General features: G+C 33.5%; 1 protein-coding gene across 1 annotated transcript in view; it reads right to left on the bottom strand.

The window, feature by feature from the left end:
* KIF13B (kinesin family member 13B) overlaps positions 1 to 26,861 on the bottom strand; it is a 246,319-nt gene that overhangs the window by 143,949 nt on the left and 75,509 nt on the right. Inside the window, 5 exon segments of the mRNA XM_074287554.1 lie at positions 3,725 to 3,812; positions 8,475 to 8,655; positions 14,233 to 14,325; positions 23,269 to 23,329; positions 26,023 to 26,035. Of these exon segments, the coding sequence (XP_074143655.1) occupies positions 3,725 to 3,812; positions 8,475 to 8,655; positions 14,233 to 14,325; positions 23,269 to 23,329; positions 26,023 to 26,035 (436 nt within the window).

Here is a 26,861-nt window from a genome sequence, read left to right as displayed (position 1 = left end):
TTTTTGATGACTGCTCTCCTAATAGGAATATAGGAAACTACCAACAAAGATGCTGGACTGCTGTAAAAGTCAGACACTGGTTCCACCTATCCTCTAAAGGGGGCATCTGGGTGGTGTTGTGGACAGAGCACCAGGCCTGGAGGCAGAAGACCTATTTTCAAATCTAACATTTTTTTGCTGGGTGACCCTGGACAAGTCACTTAACTCTGTTTGGCTTAGTTGCCTTATCTGTAAAATGAGCTGGAGAAGATAATGAACAATTTCTTTACCAAGAAAACCCAAAAATTGGGTCATAGAGAATCAGACATGCCTGAACAACACACATCCAAAGACTGACTTAAAGTACCCAAAGCCCTCCAATAAACCTTCTTCTAATTCTTCTGAACACTGAGCTTTTTATTCTTCAGTTGTTACATGTCAGGCCTGCCTTAGGTCAGTCTAATGATTCTAGTTTAGAATTGGAATACAATGAAATGCTCATAAAATTCATTAAAATTAATACATTTATAGTAAATTAAAAACACTACTCCCCTCCATCTCCACTTTGCTCAGAGCAGCAGGTATTCCTTCAAAGTCTCAAGATTTGTATGAACTGATAAGAAGTGAAGTGAACAGAATCAATTTATATGAAAATAGCAATATTGTAAAAATTAATAATTTTAAAGATTTAAGAATGCTAACAAAATGATCCACATGACTTCAGAGGACTGATGATGAAGAATGCTCCTTCAACTCTTGACAGATAGGTAATGAACTCAAGATGCAGAGGGAAACATACATTTTTAGATGAGGTTAATATGGAAATTTGTTTTGTTTGACTTTGCATATTTATGATTTGGATTTTTCTTTTTAATCCAGTGGGGCAAGATTTGGGAGAGAGAAAAAAATAGTTGATTACTGAAAAAAATTAATTCAAATTAAATATATGCTTCTAATAGTTCACAGTTTTGTATATAATTGTTACTGTTCTTTTTTGCATAATGAAAGATTTGTTAATCCCATAAAGAAAATAAAAAACTGAAGTACTGTAGGTCTTAACTTCAGATCAGAGTTTCAAAGTAAATGAAATTACACTGGTATGGAAGGAAGATTCTTCAAAGCACTTTCATAAATCTTATCTTGTTCATGTCTAAAAATAATCCCATGTGACAAGAAGGACAGGTATTATTATTCCAATTCCAATAAAAAATATTAATTCTACTCATTAAGTGAAAAACACACAGTCTTAGAGCCAGCAACTGACAGTTCAAGGCCTCACACTCTGGTCACTGGGTTTCAAAGTTTGACTTTGGGGTCAAAAAGTCTAATCTATAACAAAAATCTCTTCTAATAATAAAAATGTATATGATATTTATATTTTTCTTTACTATTTTTAGTGTACTTTGCATATGTTATTATCCCAGGTGACTCTTACAACAACCTTATTATAACTATTTTACCAAAGAGGAAACTGGAGGTGAGAGAAGCTAAGTGAAATGACAATGGACACATAACAAAAATAAATGATTTTTTTATATATAAATTGATTTCCTAGCTCAAAATCCATTATTCTCCTGAACACAGTACAAAGACTCTACAATTTCCTTGACATGTGTAGAAGCTTTTGCTTAAAGATATGTAGAAATTAAGAACCTATATAGCAAACAAAGGAGAGCTGGATAAGCAGCTGAAATGTAATCAAAAAGAATTTTTAAATAAGTAGAATAAAAGATATCATCAAGGAACTAAACAAGAAAATTGAGCTGTTCATGGGTAAAGGATCCAGAATTAAGTATGAAGAGATTGTATGCCCATTCTTGTGATATCAGGAGAAAGCAAGGAAGACTTTCAACAAGTCTGGTAGAATCCTTCTAGGGAACTTCTGTCACAGCCTTAGTCACAAAGGATGGGAGTTGCAGGCTACATGTTGGAGGAAACATGAAGAGCAATGAGGGCAAATAATCATTTGAGTATTTGAATATTCCCAGGGCCTCTCACATAGCAGTTGCTTAACAAATGCCTACTGATCGATGAGCCGGCAAGGGCAAGTGGAGAGGAGTAGGGACATGGGTTGAAGAATAGCCAAGAAAGGATACAGAAGAAGGCAATGGTCAACCCTATCAATAAAAGCTGTAGCAAGGATAACAAGGACTGAAAAATGGCTGGCAAAGCTGGCAGTTAGGAAATCACTAGCAACTTTAGAATGAGTGACTTAAAAATAATGATAAATGATAAATGAATGATTAGAAAACAGTAAGAAAGGAAGTCGGAGATATAAATGACTTCAGGAATTTAGGAGTGAAGGGATATTGTAGACAATCAAAGAGGATCATCTTCAAGGGAAGATGACAAAGATGGAGACTTGGACATGTTTAAGGCCATTCAAGAATTTTAGTGAATAAGGTAAAGACTGAAGACAAGATAGAAGAAAATATCAAAAGAAAAACACCTCGGGGGGAAAAAAAGAGGAAAGGAGAGCCAGGATCCAAAAAAGATAAAGTGGTCATCTTCCTCTTCCTCAGAGATTTGAAAACAGAGAAAGAGAAAAGGGGGATATTTAGAGTTTTTTGAGCTCTAGAGAAGAGGAAGCTACGATCCAATAAATAATTATCTTGCAATTTGGAGACACAACAGACATTAATAAAAAACTAATAAGTGAGGGGCAGTGAGGTGGCGCAATGAATAGAGCACCAGCCCTGAAGTCAGGAAGACCTGAGTTCAAATGGTCTCAGACATTTAAAGCAAAAAAGCAAAAACAAAAAAAACAAAAAAACAAAACAAAACTAGTAAGTGTTCATAAAAATAGTTCAGTGAAGTAAACATGAGTTGTGCAGTAAGCCATGTTTCAAATTTTTATTTTATTTCATAAAATTTATAATTACATTATAGCTACATTAAGCATTTCATTCCTCACTGATATGGAAATGAAAAAATTCAACATGCTGAATAGTGTAAAGATTTTGTAAAAAATAATCTTACCTATAACAAAAGTTTTTAAATAGGCCTTAAACACACACACACACACACACACACACACACACACACACATAAACAAGAAGCTAAAAAGTAAACCTAGAAGAAAAAGAGGCCTTAAGTTAAATTATATGAAATCATAGAAAAAAAATAAAGTCCCAATCTGAAGATCTCCTAAAATTCTCCAATGAATTTTTTAAGAAATAGAATAGTTTATAATTCCCAGTTCCTCATTTGGATTTAATAATTCAATAATTTCTTGTTGCACAGAAAGATATTCAGTATCATGATATTATAACAAAACACAATTTTCAAATAAAGACAATGAGAAAAAAATGTTTGAGGAAAACTACTCAACATGATATAGAAAGACATCCCTGAGAAACATAAACAATAACTATAAAAGGCCACATAAACAGAATTTGAGAATAGAAAAATGAGAAGATAAGTAAAATAAAAGCCAAAAAGATCAGTAGGTAGAAATTATTGAACTTGATTTAAGGTATAATGATGCTGCCTTATTTACTATCTGATTTAGCCCACATTTACTTACCACTATCTAATCAAGTATCTAATTTCTAAAAATCAAAATATCTTTAAACATAATTATGGTAGGAGGCCCAGATTTTTGTTAGTTACATGAGACCAGTATACAGGTTTTGTTTCCTAATGAGGTCTCTTTCTCATAAAGTTACAATCAATTACAGGAAAAGCTGAAATAACAAAACATAAAAAATGATGAATTGGAATATTTCACATAAATGGTCTTTACCTTGTAACTTGTGACAGCCAGTTTAGAAAGCCCATCCACATAAGGACCCAGTACATTGTGTTCTCTGACTTTCAAGGTTTGACGGCTTCTGTTAACAAAAAACCAAAAACAGTAATTCACCTAAAAATTAACAACTAATTTTAGTATTCTATTCTCAAAAAGAAAATTTCAAAAAGGTTCATAAAAAAGAATTCTCAATTTAAATAAATAAAAACCACTTGGGCTCACCCAGGTAGAATTAATGCTGTCTAGAACCCCAAAATGCAAACTGACAGAAATATTTTGTGATGAGGGGGCATATCACTTCAAAGGAAAACTGAAGAATGACTTTACCAACAAAAAAGAATGCTGACAATGCAAAATTAATAAACCCAAATATCTATGAAGCACATTATACACTTATACAAACATTAGATATTCAATAAATGTTCATTGTAAATCTAAAATCTAAGCGATTTCATTCATTATTGTGACAGGTATCAGGTATCTTGAGAATTATCCAATCTCATTGGCTCAACTTTGTTCTTAAACTACTCTAATTTAAATTACTTCTAAGTTTAGAAATTCTTTTTGTTTCACAAAAGGATTTCTAGATGAAAAAAAATCCATAAAAACATTAAAGGTATGATACATATACTTGACATCAAGACTAAAGAGAAAAAATGTATGTGAGGTAAACAGTATGTACATTTCACTCTAATTCTTAAGACACTTTTAATGCTATGTCAAGCAGTAAAATGAAACTAATTCAGATTTACAAGGAGAGGCATGAGTATGAAACCTGGCTTTAGAACTTACACTTAACTAAGTTAAGTTACTCAATTTCTGTGTATAATGAATTGATATGGATCAATAATACCAGAAAATACTTGAATGCTTAGAAGACTGAAAAATACAACAAAATACAACATAGCATGTTCTCTGACTTAACTTACTATATGCTTGTACATGTATATGTATACACACACATTTGAAAAATAAATTAAAATACATGGCAATATATAGACATTAGAAGTTGTACAGATGAGAGCTACAGAGCTTCTTGTATCTTTCTCTTCCTTAGCTTCTTTATTCCGTAGAAAAAGGTCCTGAGGTCAGAATCTTCCTCCAAAAGAGATCCCCAAGAGTGATGATAATGGAATACTTTTAAAGAGGTCATAAGAGAATGGGAGAAACTATAGGCAAGCTAAATGAGTAATACAAGCAGCTGAGATTCACATCAACCGTAAAGGATTGATGAAGGAAAATGCTATCCACTTCAAGAATAAAAACTGTTAAAATGAAATATGCACAGTGTGGCTTTAAGACAGTTCAGATCCTAAAATATTTTTTTAAATATTTATATTTTTATTTATATAATTATTTATATATAAATAATTAAGTTTAAAAAAAAAAAAAAGATACTTAGAAATTCTGATCTGTGCATAGGCCATATCTCCTGACAACCTACAATGAAATAATGGGGAGAGGGGTGGTTAGCAACAGTAGTGATGAAAAAAATTACAAACATGTTGCTTAAAAATTCATAGGAGAAAAAAGTACTGAAGAGAACATAGACAAGCAGCAGTTTTGAAAATAATGTGTAGAATTTTTTCCCCCTGAGGCAATTGCCGTTAAGTGACTTGCTCAGGGTCACACAGATAGGAAGTGTTAAGTATCTGAGGCCAGATTTGAACTTAGGTTCTCCTGATTTCAAGGATGGCTCGGCTTTATCCACTGTGCCACCTAGCAGCCCCATATGTAAAATTTATGTGTCTAAAACATTCAAGATAAAAGATTTATGGTTTCATAAAAAATTTTCTTTTATGTTCTGATGTGTCATAGAAACATTTCTTGGGGGGGGGGGGGCGGACACAGGGTTAAATTCAGAATTTTAAAAAAGAAAACCATGAGGAGACAAGCATCACAGCTGTTCTGAATTCTGATAAGCTGGCTGGATTTGTTTGTTTTGTTTAAGGAATCCACCAGAGCTTAGTTGCTATGAGCTCTACTCAGAATGGACAACAGAGTACCTAGGTGAGGACCCACCTGGCCAAGCTGGGCCCTTGAGGCTAGAGAATCTCTCTTAAAGAGGACTGCTATTCAGACTAAAAAGTAATACTTTAAAAATACTTTTAAGGATAATGACAAGTTTGAAGAACTTGTGAATACTATGATTCAAGTATGGGAGAGAAAAAGACTAGGATTTACCCATATAAAAGATCAAAAAGACCAACAATAAGCAGAGAAGCATTTTCACATGGTGCAGATATTCCATGATTGATATCAAAATATTCAGTCCAGAATTTTGAATTACTTCAAGAACAAGTGACCTGGTGATCAAGTATGATCTGGATTTATATGTAGATTGTGATGTACTTTATTATTTATGAACTTTTCTTATATATTTAGTATTTGTAATATTATCATCTGATCCTAGTGCTAAGTAAATGTTTATGGGGTTTTTTAAATAGAAAAAAAAAAAGTGGAAATTTCTCATTTAACTGTGATACTTAGGAAAAGAGTGATAAAAAGTCCCAATTTACACTAAAGAATTGAGTTCAAACATAATCCTAGTAAGTAAAGGCATTAATTCTGGCTTAAAGATTCAAAAGATACTGAAATTAAAAATGTATATATATTAGGTAAGGAAAAGGTGGATAGTATATGAAGTCAACAGTAGAGAGGGGGAAAAAAAAAGAAAGACATAGTTGGAAGAGGCATAAGCTCTCTAGGCAAGCAGAATCTATATTATTTTCAATTTCTCCTTATCTACTAGCTGCTTCCTTACTGCACAGAAACATTCTCTCCTATGCTTACAAAATCCATCCCTCCTCACTAGGTATGGGATGATACTATCCCATACCTCCTCCCTCTTATAATTAACACTTTTTAGAGCTAAAAACACTGAGGTTTATTGTTAATTTTGTGAGTAAAATTATAAAGGAGTACAGCAGCTCTTTAGACTTGCCCTCTGAGATGGAAGAAATTGGACTCAAGAGGCAGTGGGTCATAGGTTCTCCACCATTACTATGCTGTTATAACAATTAACATTCTGGGCTTAAAAAAAAAATCCCTTCTGTAACATTTCCATGACTGTCATGAGCAAGACAATAATATTATTTGTTTGGTGTTTTTCAAGTTTATATCTATTCAATAAATACCATATAAACAGCATAGTTTTCCTATTCTGAAGTAAGTTTTTATTTCATCTTTCAGTATTAACTTGCAATAGAGACACAGAAAATAGGCCTTGCACTCCATTTTAGTTTACAAGTTAATATACCTACAACACCACGGAGGTAGTGTGCTATCAATTTTTCTCTTCCCTCAGATTTCATTCTGATCCCTGCCATTATTCAATCAAGCAATCAAAATATCAATCTCTTTTATCACTGCTCTCACAATTGTGCTGCTCTATAACCTTTCTTCTTCACTTACTTGCATCTAAATAATTCAATTCTCAATTTTCTAATCACATTACATCTTAGTTTTACAACAGTTTCAATCACTTCACCAACTAATTAGAGCCCTTACTAGACAAATGGAACTGCTAAATTTGTGAATCAACTAAATACAAGAAGACATGAATTTAACTCAAACAGCTTCCTCATTTATAAAATTGTTGTTGTAAGGTCCAAATGAGACAAAATATGCAAACAAAGCATTTTTAAAACTTTAAAGGAATATACTGTAATTTTGTCTTTGACCCACACTGGTAATCCTGGCTTTCTCCAATTTCTATTTGCATTCACAAATATGGTAGTTATTTTAAGATATCAGTTGCTTAAGTGCTAATTTAAATAATTTATAATTGTATTTTATATTAGAAAGTTGGGAATAACAATGAGAAACAAAAAATTTGAATAAACACTCAAACTCATATTTTTACTTATCCCCTCTACTCAGGGTCCCAAATTTCTCTCCTAGTAAAAGCCTTACTCTTATCTCAGAGGTCTACCCACCAAGACTGAAGGGTGAAAACAGATCCCAAGTCACTATAAACTGCAGCTTCAATTATGCCAATCCTTACTCAAAAGTATCCATTAGCTGCTACTACCGACTAAATAAAATTCTGGTTTGTTGTTTTGAGGTCAGGGGAAAAGATTGAGGGGGTATAAGTCAATTGGGGTTAAGTGAGTTGCCAAGTGTCTAAAGCCAAATGTGAACTCAGGTCTTTGATTCCAAGGCTGTTTTGAACCATCTAGCTGCCTCAACAAAGCATTCAGACATCTCCACAAGTAAGCACCAAACCTGGTGTTCTAATATACACCCTCATGCCATGAAAACTATACAATCAAGCTTATAAAGCACTTACTATCTTTTCTCTGTACCTTTATTTATACAATACACTTTTAGTTTAACTTATTCCTGCTCCTCTTTTAATGTCTAACTTAAATGGTTTCTCCTCCATGAAGGTTTTTGAGATCCTCTGAGTCACCTCTCCATCTTCTAAACCTACAAGGAATTTAATGCCTTTCCACCTTGAATTTTCATAAATAACTTTTTATTTATTTCTGTACATGTCTCATCTCTCCTGAACTTATTCTTCTTTATCTGTTCCAAGGTACTTAATTGCAAATCTAACATATGTCAAGTAAAAATTTATTGTAGTACAAATATATTTTAAAATGTAAGATCTATTCAAAGATAATAAATTCCAAATGGATTTCCATTATAAAAGTATCGCTTTTCCCAAGCTAATTAAATAAATAAGATAGTCTGAATAAAATGGAGGTTACATAATACTATTTGATTAAAATTTCTGTACCCTTTGGGATCCAAGAGGTCTCTAACTTTCTCATTATAGATTTCCATGTATGATACTTCAACTTTAAAACTCTGTTCTTCATTCTCCTCTTTCTGACTTCTTTCAAAGAGACCACTGCAAAGTCTTGGGATTAATCCAGGTTGGTCGGCAGTACCCATCATTGTGTAAGATTTTCCAGACCCTGAAAAAAAAAAAAAAAAAAAAAAAATATATATATATATATATATATACACACTCAGTCATAATAGTTTCTTTTGGGAGGTTAGCCTCTCTAATGTTATAATATATTTCTAGTAGATCCAAAAATACAAGAAAGAGACTCTCAATAATGCTTGCTGATAGTGATAATGATAAGTCACAAGCTTCACTACCAAACATATGGAAGAGAATTCTTAATTTAAAAAAAAAAATAGATTTTCTCTAATAAAGTTTACATGTAAAACTAACCAAATATTACTTCAAGTAAATAAAGAATAAGCAACCAATTTGGAAGACTTCCTTTAAAAAACCAAGACTATCCCCCCAAATTAAAAACACTAATTAGATTTTCTAAGGATGATAACTTTTTACTTCTAAATAAGTACAAATGAGCAAGGGAGAGAAGCCAAGTTGGCAGAGAGAAGGCAGAAAGTTTTCTGAGCTTTCAAACCTAATAAGTCTTCTTGAAAGAGTTCCCTAAGGATTTTAAGTCAGGGAGATAGAACAAAAACTAGGAAAAGAAATAAAATTACATAAGAGAATTATGAAAAAAAAAAAAAAAAAAGGTCAATAGCTTGAAAAAGAAAGCACAAAAATTGGTAGAAGAAAATAACTCCTTAAAAAAATTAAGAAATGGGCAAGGAGAAGCTAATAACTCTCAGACATCAAGAATTAATCAAAAAAAATGTTTTTTTTAAATCAAAAGAATGAAAAAATAGAAGAAAATGTAAAACATCAAAAAAAAAAAAAAAGAAAGAAAGAAAAAAGAAAAAAGAAAAGAAAAGAAAAGAAAATGTAAAACACCTCATTGGAAAAACAACTGGCCTGGAAAACAGAGCAAGCAAAGTTAATTTAAGAATTATTGGACTACCTGAAAATCATGATCAAATAGAGCTGGGCAGCATCTTTTCAAACAAGAAAAACTGCCCTAAAGCCCTAGAACCAGACAGTAAAATAATAATTTAAAGAATCCACTGATCACCTCCTAAACGAAATCCCAAAATAAAAATTCCAAAGAATACTGTAGCCAAATCCAAGAAGAAAATAATGCAAGCAGTCAGAAAGAAACAATTCAAATATCTAGAAATCACAGTCAGAATTACACAGGAATTAGCAGCTTCAATATTACAGACTCAGAAGACTTAGAATATGACATTGTGGAAGGCAAAGGAGCTTGGATTACAAGCAAGAAGCATCATTTTTTAAAGGGGAAAATTGAACATTTAAAGAAATAAGATACTTTCAAACTTTCCTGATAAAAAGACCATTAGTGAGAGAAAATTCGATCTTCAAATACAAGACTCAAGAGAAGCACAAAAAGGTAAACAAGAAAAGAAAAAATACATAGTATTCAATAAGGTTAAACTTTGTATCCCTATATGAGAAGATAAAACTTGCAACTCTTAAGAACTGTACCTCTATTAGGGCAGTAAGAAGGAGTACACTTAGACAGAGGGTATGGGTATAAATTGACTTAGATGTGTTGAAAAAAAAAGTTGTAATTAAGGGGTGAAAAAAAAAACTATTGGAAGAAGGAGGGGAAGGCAGAATGGGGTAAATTACATCATATGAAGAGGCATGAAAGACATATTACAGTAGAGACAAAGAAGGGATGGTGTGAGCATAGTTGGGTAAAGAAATCCATTTTACCCTTCAGGGAAATAAGAGGGGAAGAAGAAAAGAAAAGAGGACGGCTGATTAGAAGGGAAGGCAGACTGAGGGAAGTGTTGGTCAGAAACAATACATAGATGAGAAGCAACAGGGTGAAAGGAAAGAGAGAGGGGAAAAGTATAAATGAGATGGGAGAAAGGATGGAGAGAAATACACAGTCACCCAAACTGCAGATATGAATATGATAAAAACCAGAAACATACAATATGTTATTTACAAGAAATACATGTGAAGCAGAGATACACACAGAAAAAAAAGACTGAAACAGAATATATTATGCTTCAGCTGAAGTTTAAAAAAAAAAAAAAGAAAGCAATCCCAGACAAAGCAAAAACAAAAATAGATCCAATTAAGAGAGACAAGAAATGAAACTACATCTTGTTAAAAAGTATCACAGACAATAATAAGCAGATGCATAAAGTAGTATAGCATCCAAATTTTTAATGGAGAATTAAAATGAGTTACAGGAAGAAATAAACAGCAAAACTATATTAGTGGGGGACTTCAGAACTAGATAAATCTAACCACAAAATAAACAAGCAAGAAGTTAAGGAGGTAATTAGAATTTTAGAAAAGTTAAGACATGACAGATCTCTAAACTGAAAGGGTATACAAAGAAATATGCCTCTCTCTCAGCAGTATATAGCACCCAGATAAAAACTGACCATGAATTAAAGCATTAAAAAAACACCTCATAATCAAATGCAGAGAAGCGAAAATACTAAATGCATCTTTTTCAGATTATAATACAATAAAAATTACATGTAAAAAGAGCCATGGAAAGAAAGATCAAAAATTAACTGGAAACTAAATAGTCTAATCGTAAAGAATGAATAGGTCAAATAACAAATCAAAGAAATAATAATCAGTAATTGCAAGACAAGAGAAAGACAATAAAGATAATATGCCAAAATTTATGGATTGTAGCCAAAACAGAAGTTAGGGGAAATTATGTCTCTAAATTCTTAAATGAATAAAATAGAGAAAGAAAAGATCAATGATTTGGATATACAATTTAAAAAGCTAGAAGAAAGAACATATTAAAAATCCCAAATTAAACACCAAATTACTAATTCTGCAAATCAAAGGAGAGATTAATATAATTAAAAGCCAGGAAATAGTTGAGCTAATAAATACAACTAAGAATTGATGTTATGAAAAAACAATAACCAGGTGAACCACTATCTATTTGATGGGAAAAAGAAAAGAAAACTAGTTACCAGTATCAAAAATGAAAAGGGTAAACTTTCTACTAATGAAGAAATTAAAGCAATAATTAGGAGATATTTTGCCCAGCTGCATGCCAACAAATTTGACAATCTAAGTGAAATGGATGAATATTTACAAAAATATAAATTGTTCAAATTAACACAAGAGGACATAAAATACTTAAATAACCCTATTTTATTATATCTATCTATCTATCTATCTATCTATCTATCTATCTATCTATCTATCTATCTATATATATATATATTTTTTTTTTTTTAAACTTTTTTTTCCTGAGGCAATTGAGGTTAAGTGACTTGTCCAGGGTCACACAGCTAGGAAGTGTTAAGTATCTGAGACCAGATTGAATTCCTCCTGACTTCAGGGCTGGTACTAAATAACAAACCATCCATGAACTTCCTAAGATAAAAATCTCCAGGGGTAGCTAGGTGGCGCAGTGGATAGAGCACCAGCCTTGAATTCAGGAGGACCTGAGTTCAAATTTGATCTCAGACACTTAACACTTCCTAGCTGTATGACTCTGAGCAAGCCACTTAACCCCAGCCTCAGAAAAAAAAAAAAAAGATAAAAATCTCCAGGACTAGATGAATTTAAAAGTAATCTTTATCGAACATTTAAAGAATATTATAAAATATTTTTCACATAAATAAAGTCAGATCTAAACAACTGGAAATATCAATTGCTTATGGATAAGCCTAACTAAAATAATTCCATTTAAATTAATTTATTTATTCATGCCATACCTATCAAAATTCCACAAAATTTTTATAAAGTTAGAAAAAATAACAAAATCCATCTGGAAAAATAAAAGTTCAAAAATAAAGAGAATTAATGGGGGAAAAAAAGGCAAACAAAAGTACCATATCTAAAACTATATTATAAAGTAGCAATAATCAAAACTATATATGTTCATTTAAGAGGTCTTCCACTTGCCAAAATTATTTTAAAAGATTTCAAAAATATCCTACTCAAGCATGTTCTTGTGAGGGAAGGGAAGGAATGGTACTTTTAATTTTTGGACAGGTGTACTCATTTATTGTCAAATTGTAAGATATAAAGTTTTCCTTACCTAATATTGAAAGTGTTTTATTTTTGTTTTTGTTTTTTTAGGTTTTAGGGAAACAATTTGTTTGAAAGTTGATAATTTGCAATACACAGCCTTCAGATTAGTTTATGCTTTATTAAACAATAGACTCATGTGTTTCTGAATTTTTTGGGAGCACTGCAAGTCTTAAAAAGCTCCAAACAAAAGTTTATATATATATATATAAAAATAAAATTATTAATGGATAATATAATAAAAAATTAGCAAGCAAAAAAAATTACAATCAGGTAGAGAAGACACAGTAATAATTGATTATAGTACTCTCCTATTTGATAAACCCAAAGACTCCAGCTTCTCGGATAAGAATTCACTATTTGACAAAAACTGTTGGGAAATAAGAAAATAGTTTGGCAGAAACTAGGCATGGACCAGCATTTCACACCACATATCAAGGTAAGATAAAAATGGATACATGATTTAGACATAAGGGTGACATGATAAGCAAATTAGAAGAGAAAAAAAAGTTTACCTATTAGATCTATGGAGAAGAGAAAAATTTATGACCAAACAAGAGATAGAGAATATTATGAAATTAAAAATGGAAAATTCTGATTAAATTAAAAGGTTTTTACACAAATAGAATCAATGCAACAAAGATCAGAAGGAAAGCAAAAAGACAGGAAACAATCTTTATAGAACATTTTTCTAATAAAGGGCAGGAGGACTGATTTCAGAAAAATCTGGAAAAACTTACATGAACTGATACTGTGAAAGGAGCAATAACCGTGGTAACATTAACATTGTACAATAATCAGCTTTATCTGACTTAGCTCTTCTAAGCCATACAATGATCCAAGACGAATCAAAGGACTCATGATGGAAAATGCTATCCACATCCAGAGGAAGAACTATGGAATGTGGGTGCTGATTGAAGCATACTATTTTCACTTTTTTTTTTTTTTTTGGCTTTTCCCTTTTGTTTTGTTTCTTCTTTCACAACATGACTAATGTGGAAATATGCTTAATATGATTGCACATACATAACCTATATCAAATTGCTTGCCATCTTGAGAATAGGAAGTAGGGAGGGAGAAAAAAATTCAGAATTCAAAATCTTATAAAAAATAAATGTTGAAAACTATCTTTACATCTAATAGGAAAAAATAAAATACTACTTACAAAATATAATAGCAGTTCTCCCACAGATCACTGGACAAATCACATTCCCTCTGTTCCCTCCCCTCACACAAACACAACTGACCCTAACAATAAATGATCATAGAATCATGAAGAAAGAATGAATTACAAAATATGTTATATGATTAACATGGAAATATTTTATATGACCGCACATATGTAACCTAAATCAGGTAAAGTTATGCTGAATCGCAGGTTAGGATGGGGGGCAACAGAAGTTATATTTCCATGCTTTCATGTGGAAAATAAACTTTGCCATTTTATATAAAATGACATATAGGCCAAAAAACTAAAAGTCTTTTCCCTCATATCTCTCTAAAGAGTAACATTGCTTAATTTTCTCTGTAAATAAGCATGTTTTCATTTTATTTCCTATTCTCCCATTTGTTCATGAAGTGTCATGTAATATAGTCTTACCAGTTTGTCCATAGGCAAAGATACATGCATTGTAGCCATCAAAGGCATTCTGAAGGATATTTTCTCCAAGGCACTGAAAAACAGCATCCTGACCTAAGAAAAGCAAAAAACAAACTATTATAACTAAAACTTACATCTGAACAAGCTGAAAAAAAAAAAAAATCACAGAAGGTAAAAACTATTTTCATTCCCATATAAGATTTTTAAGATTCAAAATGTACTTTTATAGAGTTTACATCCTTAACTTTTTTCTAATTAACCCATAATGGAAAATGAAAGAAAAGACCATAAAGATTGGATCTGTTTCTGGAATAGTAAATTCTTAACAAGCAAGCCTTTCCCCTTAATTTGCCCACAATCACAACCATATGCCCCCTTCCCAGAAATCTTAACACCATGCTGTCTTGGGTATATACTTTTCCCTCTGGGCCCCCCATCTTTCTTGTTCCCTTTAAAGTATTGCCTGGATTACTGCTGAAGGCCTATAATTGATCTCCCTCCCTCAAATCTCCCTGCTTCAAAATAACCTACACAATGTTCCTTAAGTATAATCTGTCAACTCTTGAAACAATTCTTATTCTCAAGAAGCTTACATTCTAAAACAGGAGACAACAAAGACAAGTTGAAATATAAACAGAATGAATATAAAGAAATATAAATCAATGCAAGGTAATTAATTAAACATACGGAGAATATGGGAGAGAATACTAGAAACTGGAATGTGAGGCTAGAGAGAAATTAGGAAAGTCTAGTGATAACATGGGCTACATCCTGAAGAAAGAAAAGAATTCAACGAGGCGGCAATGATATTCTAGACAATTCAAGGCTATGAGTTATATTTTTAAATTCTGTTTATGGAAATACTTTGTAAGTTAAAAGGGGAGGTTTCTTATCTGCAACGTTTCCAATAGTTGCAAATGAATTATCACCTATTCACACAATTCTACTCGCTACTCAAGAAGTACTGTAAGAAAATCAAGCAGAGGGATAGCTAGGTGGTACAGTGGATGGAGCACCAGCCCTGAAGTCAAGAGGACCTGAGTTCAAATGTGGCCTCAGATATCTTACATTTCTTAGCTGTGTGACCCTGGGCAAGTCACTTAACCCCAATTACCTCAGGAAAAGGAAAAAAAAAGAGAGAATGTAGTGGAAACATAATTATAATAGCAAACAGAAGGTGTGCATTAGCTAGACTATGTGGTTTAGAAAAGAAATATTCTTCTAGTCAGATTAAATAGTTTACTTAATATGGCCAGTATCATAACCTAATACCTAGATGGCATGGGTTTACTCGTAGGGAAATCCCATTGAATTATATATCACCACTGTTCAGCAAGCTCAGGAGGGCTTTACCATCTGCCTTGATGCTTTGTCTGCTTGTACTAAGCATTAACTTGTACTCCTACCATGAAGGTAAATCCTCTTTTATTTGTTGTCTCTCCTAATTAGAATATGAGGGAAGAACTAGGAACAAACAATGGCAGACATGGCAAAAAAGACCAATAACAATCAGAACTGTCCAAAAAGGACACACCCTGAGAGGTGGTGTATTTCCCCTACTTGAAAATCTCAAGTAGACCTACTGGACAATCTTTTGTTGAGCATGTCACAGAGGTGATTCAATTATTCATGAGTTGGACTTGAGGGCCACTGAGGTCTCTTCCAACTCTGTGGTTAAGTTTCTTTCTTTCTTTCTTTTTTTTTTGAGGCTGGGGTTAAGTGACTTGCCCAAGGTCACACAGCTAGGAAGTGTTAAGTGTCTGAGACCAAATTTGAACTCGGGTCCTCCTGAATCAGGGCTGGTGCTCTATCCACTGCGCCACCTAGCTGCCCCTGTGGTTAAGTTTCAATGACAGCTTTCATACAAACCCTTCTGGGTAGACCTAACTTGCATAAGAAGTTTGCAGTCGTGGTCTCTCATGAAATAAAATGAAATCTAAAAGCCAATTAGGAAAGGATCAAATAAAAACAGATACTATACTAAAGAAAATTCTTTAAAGACTTTGACCTCTTGGCAGAACTGAATGTTAATGTTCAGTTTCTAGAGTTGAGAAGTCAGAAGCAGTTGGAGTTAGTAACTAGAAGGTACTCGGGTTGTGTTCTTTCTCACCAATATATGTTCTTGAAATATTTAGTCATGTTTTTATGTTTTTAATATATATTATGTTATCATAATTAAAAAAAGAAAAAAAAAAGAAAACAAGCTATGCTAAGAAATAAGTATTTAAAATTAAAATAATAGCCGTAAATTTATGGTTAGAAGTACTTGGAATGTAGGTTGGAAGACTAGATTTAACACAAAAGATTTATGTAAGACCATCTCTCTAAGAAACTATCTTATGGCTGCAGAATGATGGCCACAAGTGAACCAATAAAACTGAATTAACAAGTGCAAATCCATCAGCACTGTCAAAAAACAACTGGCAATTCTTGCTTTACATCACAATAAGGAAAAATGTTATCATGGAATCACAGAGCTCAGAGTTGGAAGACCTCAGAAGCCATACCTCAACAAGAATTCCCTTTATAAGAAGTAATAATTTAGCCTTTGCCTAATTAGTAAGCGCAACAGATAAGAGATCAAAGGAGGATGAGAAGGTGCAGTCAGATTGGGAGGAGATAATGAGGGTATACCCCTTAAGTTTCCTCTCTCCAGAGGAAAGCCTAATACCTCCTGAGAGAGCCTATTCCATATCAGAGAGTACTAATATTTGGCCAGTTTGTATCTTTCATAGCTCTCAAGAATAAGTCTAAATACTTGCACATAACAGCCTTTCAAAAGTTTGAATACGACTATCCTGAACCAATGAATGAATCAACAAGTATTTATTAAGTGCCAACAAAGATTCAAAAAATCAAAAATAATTTATAGAAGAATTGAACATATTTAACATATATTGGATTACTTGCTATCTAGGGGAGAGGAAGAGAAGGAGAAAAAATTTTGGAATACAAGGTTTTGCAAGAATAAATGTTGAAAATTATCTATGCATATTGTTTTGAAAACAAAAAGCTTTTAATAAAAAGTTCATGCTCTCAAACAGTTGATAATCAACAGTAGATAGGCTGTGATTTGAATTCTAAAGCTCTGCATTTGAATTCTGGCTTCACCACTCTGTGATCTCATGAGGTCACAATCTCTAGGCTTCAATTGAAGCGGATTGAACATGGATGGTCTTCTAGTACTGTGATTCTAAGCATAAGAGTGCTTTTGTACAAAGAACAAATGCAAAACAAATACAAGTTGGTAAAAGGAAGGGAAGGCAAGAATTAAAAGGAAGGGAAGGCAAGAAGTAACAGGAATGAAGCCCAACAAAGTTTTGGGGGGTATGGTGGGTGCTTGAAGAAAAGTGAATGAATTCTATGAAAAGAAAGGAGCCTATCCCTGGGACAGAAACTATAGATGGAAAACTATGTGTGACACACAGAAACTATAGATGGAAAACTGTGGGTGATACAAGGAGAAAATGCTCATTTGGCTTGATCCTAAAGTACAGGAAGGAGACTAATGGATAATCAGGCTGCAAAACTGGTAGTGGTCAAGATGTAGAAGCAATATGCAGCAACTAAAGCTTATTTAATATAGGAGCGATATGACCTTAAGGAAAATCAATTAAGCAGCTAAGTGAAGGATTGAATAGAGAAAAACTTAAGACAGGGAGACTAATTAGGAGGCTTATGCAATAGTCCAGGGGAAAAGTGATGACAATGGTGGCTATGTGAATAGAAACAATACAAGAAATGTTGTCAAGATGAAAATCACATTTGTCAACGTAATGAGTTACGTGGAGTGAGTGAAATGTCAAGAATGACACCTGAGTTATAAATCTGGATGAGCAGAAGAATGATGATGCCCTTGACAGTTGTAGGAAAGTTCAAAAAAGGGGAGAGTTGTGTGTGGGAAACATAATGAATTCTGTTTTGGACATGTTGGAAATGCCTACGGGGCATTCAGTTCAAACTATTTAGCAGGCAGCAAGTGATAACAAGACTAACTTCAGGAAAGAAATAAGGGCTGAATATATAGTTCTGGCAAACATCTACTTAGAGATAATAATCGAACTCATGAAAGCTGAAAAGAAAACTTCAGTTCATCAAAACTTTCTCACTAAGTGAGAAAATACAGAGAGAAGAGAAGAGGCCAGTATAGAACCCTTGGGGACATTCATAGTTAGAAAGCTTGACACAAATGATGATTTGTCAAAGGAGAATGAAGAGATATAATCATCCAGTTAGGACCAGAAACTGAAGTGGGGCCTCTAAGTCCCCTTTCTCCAGGCTAGACATTACCACTTTCATATGGCATAAACTAGAGTCTTTTCACCAATTTGGCTCTTATCTAGAAATTATGATTTTCAATGCAGATTAAAATCAAATTAGCCCCACCCATTGCATTAATTTTGTTGATTATTCTAAAATATAATTGTAAAACTTTACTTCTCCAAAGTCTTTCAGAGATCACTATAGAAAACACATCAGACAATTCTTTCTGTACGTTGAAATACAGTTCAATTTGGTAATTTGAACTCATCAAGGGCAACAAGGAACTATTTTCTCCCTAGTTCTCTTTCATGGCAACTTCCCATCAGGCAATTTTGTTCTTTCCTTTACAACCCAAAGATTTCATTTTCCTGAGAAACAAAGCAAAATTTGAACAGCTATATCGTGTGTATGTGTGTGTGTGTGTGTGTGTGTGTGTGTGTGTGTGTGTATGTATCTGTCTCTCTCCTTCACTACTCTTAACCCACTCACTCTGAGCAGGGATTCTCCCCATTCTGTGTTCTTTCTTTTTATCCAATAAAGCTTAAAAAAAAAAAAAAAAAAAAAAAAAAAAAAAAAAAAAACCTACCCTCTTATTATTCTTAGCTTCAGCATGTCCAATTCTAAAAATCTAACAGATTTTTACTATTCCCTATTTCCTATCTTACCTTCATCTTCAGGACATAACCTTTAAAGGTTTAAGTTGTTTGATGACTTCCCTGTCCTTAAATAACAGCCACACTTTCTCCTACCCTTTTCCTTTTTATCTAAAATTTTCTCACATCTTCAAAATTTCATTTTCCATAGGATACCAGACTTTCAAAACTGACTTCCCTTCACAGAATTTCAGGCCATGGAATCTTAATTATGATTAGGTTATGTAACTGATTTTTAAAATTCAAATGTGAGATTTAACTCTTCATTATCTGTGTGTGTATTATTTAAATGTTTAAATGAAATAGCATGGAAATGAAACTAGTGATAAAGTATTGTCCCTCCTCTGCCCCTCCATAAACCAAGAGTACATTCTTTTAAGCTTATACCATAAATGGAAAAAGTAAGAAACATACATGAGCCAGTCAACAAATATTTATTAAAAACTAATTTTATGCTCAGCACTATTCTAAATGTTAAGAATACAAAGAAAGGAAAAAAACCATAATATCTCCCTTCAAGATGCTCACGTTCTAAGAGAGGGAGACAATATGCAAATAACTATGTACAAGATATATACAATGTAAATGAAAGGCTATCTCAGAGGAAAGGCACCAACCGTGGAAGGAAAAGGAGCAGCAGGTGAAATTTGATCTGAGAACACCAGGAAGAAGAAAGGAAGAAAAGCAATTCAGGACTGGAATGTTGATGACAGCACGTAGCCAAAGCACAGATGGAAATAGGCAGATGAAGAAGAAGCACATGTAATCAAGGTGAGTACATAGAAAGGAAATTCATGCCTATTATCCTATAGGACTATAAATGTCTCCTCAGGATGTCTTCATGCTGCCCTCCCTAACCCTGATTCTTAAGCCATTGGTTATGCTACTGACCACTGAGTCTATAAACTCAGCTGAGTGTAGCTCTGTTGGTCTGGTGGTAGATTTTATCTCAGTTGAGTGTTACTTCCTGCCATCAAATTCCGATATTCATCCCTTCCAGGATTCCACTTCTGTTTTATGTGGGGAGAAGGTTGTGCAAAGAACAGCATTTGAGGTTTTTATAGTTTTTTTTAATAGTTTTCTTTACTTATCTAAATTTCAATGTTTCTGTACAATTGGGGCCTTTTCATCAACAATGTTTAGAAGTATTCTTTCATTAAAGGTCTAATTTTCTACCTGTAGGATCAGTTTTAGTAACTAAATTATTCTTGGTTGTATCTTTTGTCTTCTAGAATTACAAGTTCTCCATTCATTTTATAAGGATGGTTTCTAAATCACCTATGATCCTGATTGTGATCCCTCAACTCTTGAATTCTTTCTTTCAGGTTGCTTGAAGTATTGTTTTCTTTTGACCTGGAAATTTGGGATTTGGCTATGATGTTCCCAGGAGTTTTTGTTTTGGAGTTCGTTTTGGGCCATGACTGATAGATTCTTTCTAATTCCACTTTGCCTTCTAGTTCTAAGAGATAGGCAGTTTTCTTTTTAAGCCTTTTTTCTTTTGGTCATGATGTTCATATAATCTATCTAACAATACTTAGATTTTCCTCTTGTTTTCTGGATGAGTTGTACTCTTGCTTCAACTATTCCAGGAATTCTAGATAAAACTATCTATGCATATGCTATGTTACCCGAGGCATCGTTTGTAGATATTTTAGTTATTCTCTTCTTCTGCATATATCTTGAGTATCCTTCCCACCAAAACATCTTATGGTAGAGTCCTTTTTTTTCATTTGCTTATTCTTCCAGCACATTTCTTGACTTTGAATTTGGTATTAAGCTGGTCTCTGCTGCATTTCTGGAGGGAAGATTGGGTTGATCATGTTTCTTGGAGCATTATGTGTTATGTTATTCCAAGGATAGGCTGGGGTTACAAGCTTTTAGTACTCCTAAAGTGGCCTGACAAGCAGGCTGATTTCAGAAAAGCCTGGAAAGACTTAACACAAACTGAAGCCGAACTAAGAAAACATTAAAGAGCAACAAGAAGATTATGTTATAATCGACTGTGATAGACTTGGTTCTTTTCAATAATGAGGTAATTCAAGGCAATTTCAATGGACTTATGATGGAAAGAGCCATTTGAATTCAGAAAGAACCATGGAAACTGAATGTGAATGAAAGGCATAGTATTTTTTACCTTTTGTTGTTGTTTGTTTTTCTGACTCATGGTTTTTTTTTTTCCTTTTGATCTGATTTTTCTTGTGCAGCATGATGACTATGAAAATATGTTTAGAAAAATTGCACATTTAACCTATATCAAATTGCTTGCTATCTGGGGAAGCGGCAGAGGGAAACAGAAGGAGAAAAATTTGGTTTTGCAAAGGTGAATGATGAAAATTATCTTTTCATGTATTTGGGAAAATAAAAAGATATTATAAAAAATAAAAATAAATAAAATGGTCTGAGTCAAGGTAAAGTTAGATTGCTGCTCCTATGCTCTAGCTCTGCTAGCTCCTGACCTGTGTTTGGGTCTATGCCAAAGTAGATAGCTACTAGACTCAACACCTATCAACCTGCTGGAAATCTCTGCTGGTTCAGAGTGGCAGAATTAATTGGAAGCTCCCTTTTTGTCTGGATTTCCTGCCTTGGTTATTCCTCTGTAGGTTGGGCTAGATACAGATTATGAGATTTTGCTCTGAGCTTGGGTTCTGACTTCCATGTTCTTTCAAAGATTATTGTCAGCAGAGCAGCACTTAAGATAATAAATACATCTTTTACATTCAAGTAAGCATGTCAAACTTATATCCAGACTTCTCTATCATAATTTTTAAGGTGGAATGATGACTCTTCTTCACTGATCAACATCCCATTGTTTCCTCTCCAGCAACCAGTGAAAATGAGATCCAAGTAGCATTTTCCCTCATCAGTTCCTCTACTTTTTGAAGGCTGAAATTATCTTTAAGGCAACTTAGTAAATTGACAGTTGTTCTGCTTTCAACAGAAGGAACAAGCTCTAAAATATGTCTAAGAAACTAATTCCCTGTTTGCTTGGACATCATACCATTGTGACAAGCTATGTTCTATTTCCTAAATTTTTCACCTGTTTTCTATTTCTATATAGACAGTCTACAGTACACTAATGACAAAATCAATTCTGTTTTTAGTCTACTGATTTTCATCCAAATGTTCTTCCCTGGGGAGACCCCTGAACTCCTACATTTTCTCACATGTATGTATTTTCTATCCCATTTCTTCCTCCCCCTTCACCCATCCTTTTCTTTCTAAATAAGGTTTACTCTTCTAGACCCATATTCCAATTAAGGGCCATAAGTCAAACTGTGATTATATGAAAACAGCATACAAGAGAACAAAATCAGAAGCACCTAAAGTGCTAGACTAGAGTAGACTGAAGTTTTGGATCTGGAGTTAGGAAGACCCAATTCAACTTCAAATTCAACCTCACATATTAGCTGTGGTACTGAGCAAATCACTTAACTTAGGTATACCTGCTTCAATTTCCCCAATTGTATAATGAATATAATACCAACTCCTTAATGTTGTTGTGTATATTAAATAAAATAATATTTGTAAGGAGCTTTGCAAGCCTTAAAGTGTGACATAAATGCGAATTATCATCATCACTATTAAACGCACCATCCTGAATTAGAATTCACCTTACTTATCACTCATCTTTTGTGCATTTGTATACAGAGAGCCAAACTATATAACACCCACACACACACACATTGAGGTTTAGTAGCGTCATCTTCAAAGAGTAAAAGAATGAATTTTGATAATTCTCCAAGAAATCCTAGAAAAGTATTATTTTTTCACTTTACCCTTCAAAATGGGCATGACAAAGTCTGACTCTCATAAGCTCCTCCAAGCATGGGTTTTTAAAGATTATGGCAGCAAGGGGGGGGAGGGAAGAATTTTCTAGCAGATTCTGTCAAATTTGAAAGGCTCTGTCTATATTCCTTAAGACCCGTTGGGTCTATAATTCAAGAACTTGTTTTGCTAATGTCAGAGAAAGGCCAAAGAGTGATGAATCAAGGGTACATGGGAAAATTGTAACATTGCAAGACCATTCACTAAGGCACTTAATAGAGTTGTGATGTGAGTTGATCCAAATACAAGAAATCACAGATTGTTAACTATAAGAGACAGTTTAAGACTCTATTACCTGCATACTTTTCTTTGACAGATTCATCCATAGACCAGAAGCAATGATCATAAGCAAATACCTGTTAATAATTAAATAAGATATGCATTAATAATGAAGTCTTTAAGGAAATGATCCCATATCACCAATATAGGATCTGGCTACATAAAGCTAAAGGGTCTCTGTGTCTAAATACTTAATAATTACTTGTGTAAGATTACCTATAACTGGAAATTAAATGGATGTCCATCAATCAGAGAATGGTTGAGTAAATTATGGTATATGAATGTTATGGAATATTATTGTTCTGTAAGAAATGACCAGCAGGATGAATACAGAGAGGCTTGGAGAGACTTACATCAACTGATGCTGAGTGAAATGAGCAGGACCAGGAGATCATCATTATATACTTCAACAACAATACTGTATGATGATCAATTCTGATGGACATGGCCATCTTCAACAATGAGATGAACCAAATCAGTTCCATTTGTTCAATAATGAAGAAAACCAGCTACACTCAGCAAAAGAACTATGGGAAATGAGTATGAACCACATCATAGTATTTCCACTCCCTCTGTTTGTCCACTTGCATTTTTTATTTCCTTCTCAGGTTATTTTTACCTTATTTCTAAGTCCGATTTTTCTTATGCAGCAAAATAACTATCTATCTATATGTGTGTGTGTGTGTGTGTATATATATATATATATATATATATATATGTATGTATGTGTGTGTGTGTGTGTGTGTATAGTATCTAACGTATATTTTAACATATTTAACATGTATTGGTCTACCTGCCATCTAGAGGAGGGGGTGGGAGGAAGGAGGGGAAAAGTTGGAACACAAGGTTTTGCAAGGATCAATGCTGAAAAATTACCCCTGCATATATCTTGTTTAAAAAAAAAAAAAAAAAAAAAAAAAAAAAAGCTATAATTTAAAAAAAAAAAAAAAATTTAAGTTTGCCTCCATGATATTTTACAAGATCAACACCTGCTACAACCATCCAGAAGTGATAGTGTTGCTTTCATTTCTCAGTGTGCAGACCATGCTGTGGGGGGAAATAACAGCAAAAAAAACAAAAAAGAGGGAACTGTTAAGGGACAGGTCAATTCTCCCACAGCCTCCACAGCTGGGATCATAGTATCTTTAGGATTTGCAAGGCAGCCTTTGCTGACACAGGTGTTGTGGCCTGGGAATGAGATAAGTTGGAGGCAGAGGGAAGAAGAGAGAGGTCAGACAAAGCAATAGCCTCTCAGTCAGAGAGGTCAGTGAACAGCAACAGTCTCTTAGTCTCTCACAGGAGGAGATCCATTCTGGGTTGGATCTCCAGTAGGAGATCAGGTGGCTCCTGTGAATTCAAACAGCTCTCCTGTGAATTCCAACAGCTACCAATTAATTAAATAACTTCCCTTTGCACTTAAACTATTATCTATCACTGCTTAATTTAATTCCTGTTCTCCACAAATGTAATCTGAATACACACTAACTTATGCTTAGGACCCAAATCCTATAAAATTCAGAATCTAAATTCGCCCTTCAGTGCTTGCTTAGAGTAATCAAAGGGATGACATTCAATTACATTCCACATTCTCAACTCCCAAGATACTTTCCCCAGCTATAGCTTCTGTTGCAAACTGCTACAGGTGTTTTTTTGTCAGAGACTTCATAAAAGAATACAGTTTTTCCCTTTAAAAATATTTAACAAAACAGAATATACAAAGTTTATAAATGATTACATACTGATTTTTTCATACATTCATCCCCTGAATATTATCCCACAAGAATCTCAGTTGAAATAATAAAGGGAAAGTAGATTTAGGAATAGTATCAAATTAATATTGTAGTCATAAAAATGACTATAAATTGTTACATATTCATGTTACATGGTCATCTAGCTACACGTTAAAGAAAAGTAACCAAAAATAAGAGATTTATACTTAACTACATTAAAGAAAACAAGAATATGAGGTGGGGAGCTTCCTGAATCCTCAGGGAATTTGAAAGCCTATCTAAGGGAGAATATCTGGTTCAGATCATATTTCAGAATCCCCAAGAAGTGCAGGAAACCTCAGATTCTCCCTAATTTTTAGGGATAATACCAAATCAAACTATCTCCTAGAAACTGTCATGGGACAGAAAAAGAAAAAAGGAAACAAACATTTATTAAACATCTACTACAAAAAAGGAATTATACTAAGCACTTTGAAAATATCTCATTTGATCCTCTAAACAACCCTGGGAAATTGGTGCTCTTATTATTCACATTTTGCAGTTGAGGAAATTGAGGTAGATAGGAAGTGATATAGTCATACAGCTGGAGTGTATCTCTGACCAGATTTGAAATCAGTTCGTCTTATTTCCAGATCTACTTCCCAGATTAACCGGCAACCCCTAGTCTATATCGGTATACTAAAATGCTCCTAAAACCTTTCTGAGTGCTAATTAGAGAATATATAGTAGTTATACCTGTGTAAAAAATGGTAATCTTTGAGCCCATCAGCAGAAAAGCACAGCACAAATAGAATTCATGCCTGCAGTTACTGGCAACAAGCCAGCAGTGATCAAAATACAAATACCAGACTTTCCCAAATTGTCTTGTCCCTCATAAGACAATTGAGTAAGGATCACACATGCAGGCTGACAACACACATCACTCTCATGTTGCTGGGATTCTACAGGCAAAGTACTTAAAAGTAAGAGTTATCAGGTACTTTAAAAATACACAGAAAATAGCTTGGCAATTATCAATGTAATCAATCCAAACATCTTACCTTTGGCTGGCCCCTGAAATGCCCAGCAGAAGAGTGATCATTGGCACAAAAGAGAAAAAAGACATAAAAATAAATTAGTCAAGATAGTTTCTAAAATTTAAAGAGATTATAAACATTTACAAAAAAATGAATTCATCAATGAGTATTACCAATGCAGAAAAAAATAACAAAAGTATCAACTTTAAGACCAACATTTCAACTTCTTCAAAGGAAGTGACTGACTTAAAATAAAGAATTTATTAGTCTCCAATAATCAGTGTTTGAGCATGAATAATCATCAAAGAAGGTCAAAGACAAAAATCTAACTTAAAAAGGCTTAACTGTGTAACTTTTTCCCTCCCCCATACTTATCTTTCTGTACATTTTAAGAAAACAAAGAATGCTTATTCTCCATCCTCAACTACTTCCCCACCTCTTCCTCCCTATAATGCAATATCAAAGGAATAATTAAAGCAAAATGAGTGTTGTCTTTAGGACAAAGAACTAAATGAAAGGATCATTAATGGGAGATCTAGTCATCACTAACTGTTCTATCCCCACTCAGATTATCTTTCTCTTTGCAACCTCCCCATTGGCAGACAAAATAAAAGATCTGCTGTCATTTGACCCAGCGTGGGTTGGATCTTCTCTCCCATCAACTAAATGAGTTTAAGGAAAGGAAAAACGAAATGTAAATATCTCCGCTATTTCTTATAAACCACCTCTTCAATAAAATAATAAAGGCTGGAGATTAGATCCATTTAAATCTGCCACTGACATTCTGGCTGTTTGTTTAGCAAATAGGGGTGAAAATATTAAAGATTAATGCAAAGCTATCGAGATAACAATGAAGCAGATTC

The sequence above is a fragment of the Sminthopsis crassicaudata genome, chromosome 2 (assembly GCF_048593235.1).
Source record: "Sminthopsis crassicaudata isolate SCR6 chromosome 2, ASM4859323v1, whole genome shotgun sequence".
Taxonomy (NCBI): domain Eukaryota; kingdom Metazoa; phylum Chordata; class Mammalia; order Dasyuromorphia; family Dasyuridae; genus Sminthopsis; species Sminthopsis crassicaudata.
Note: the sequence above shows the minus strand (reverse complement) of the source record. Positions and strands in the feature narration are given on the sequence as shown.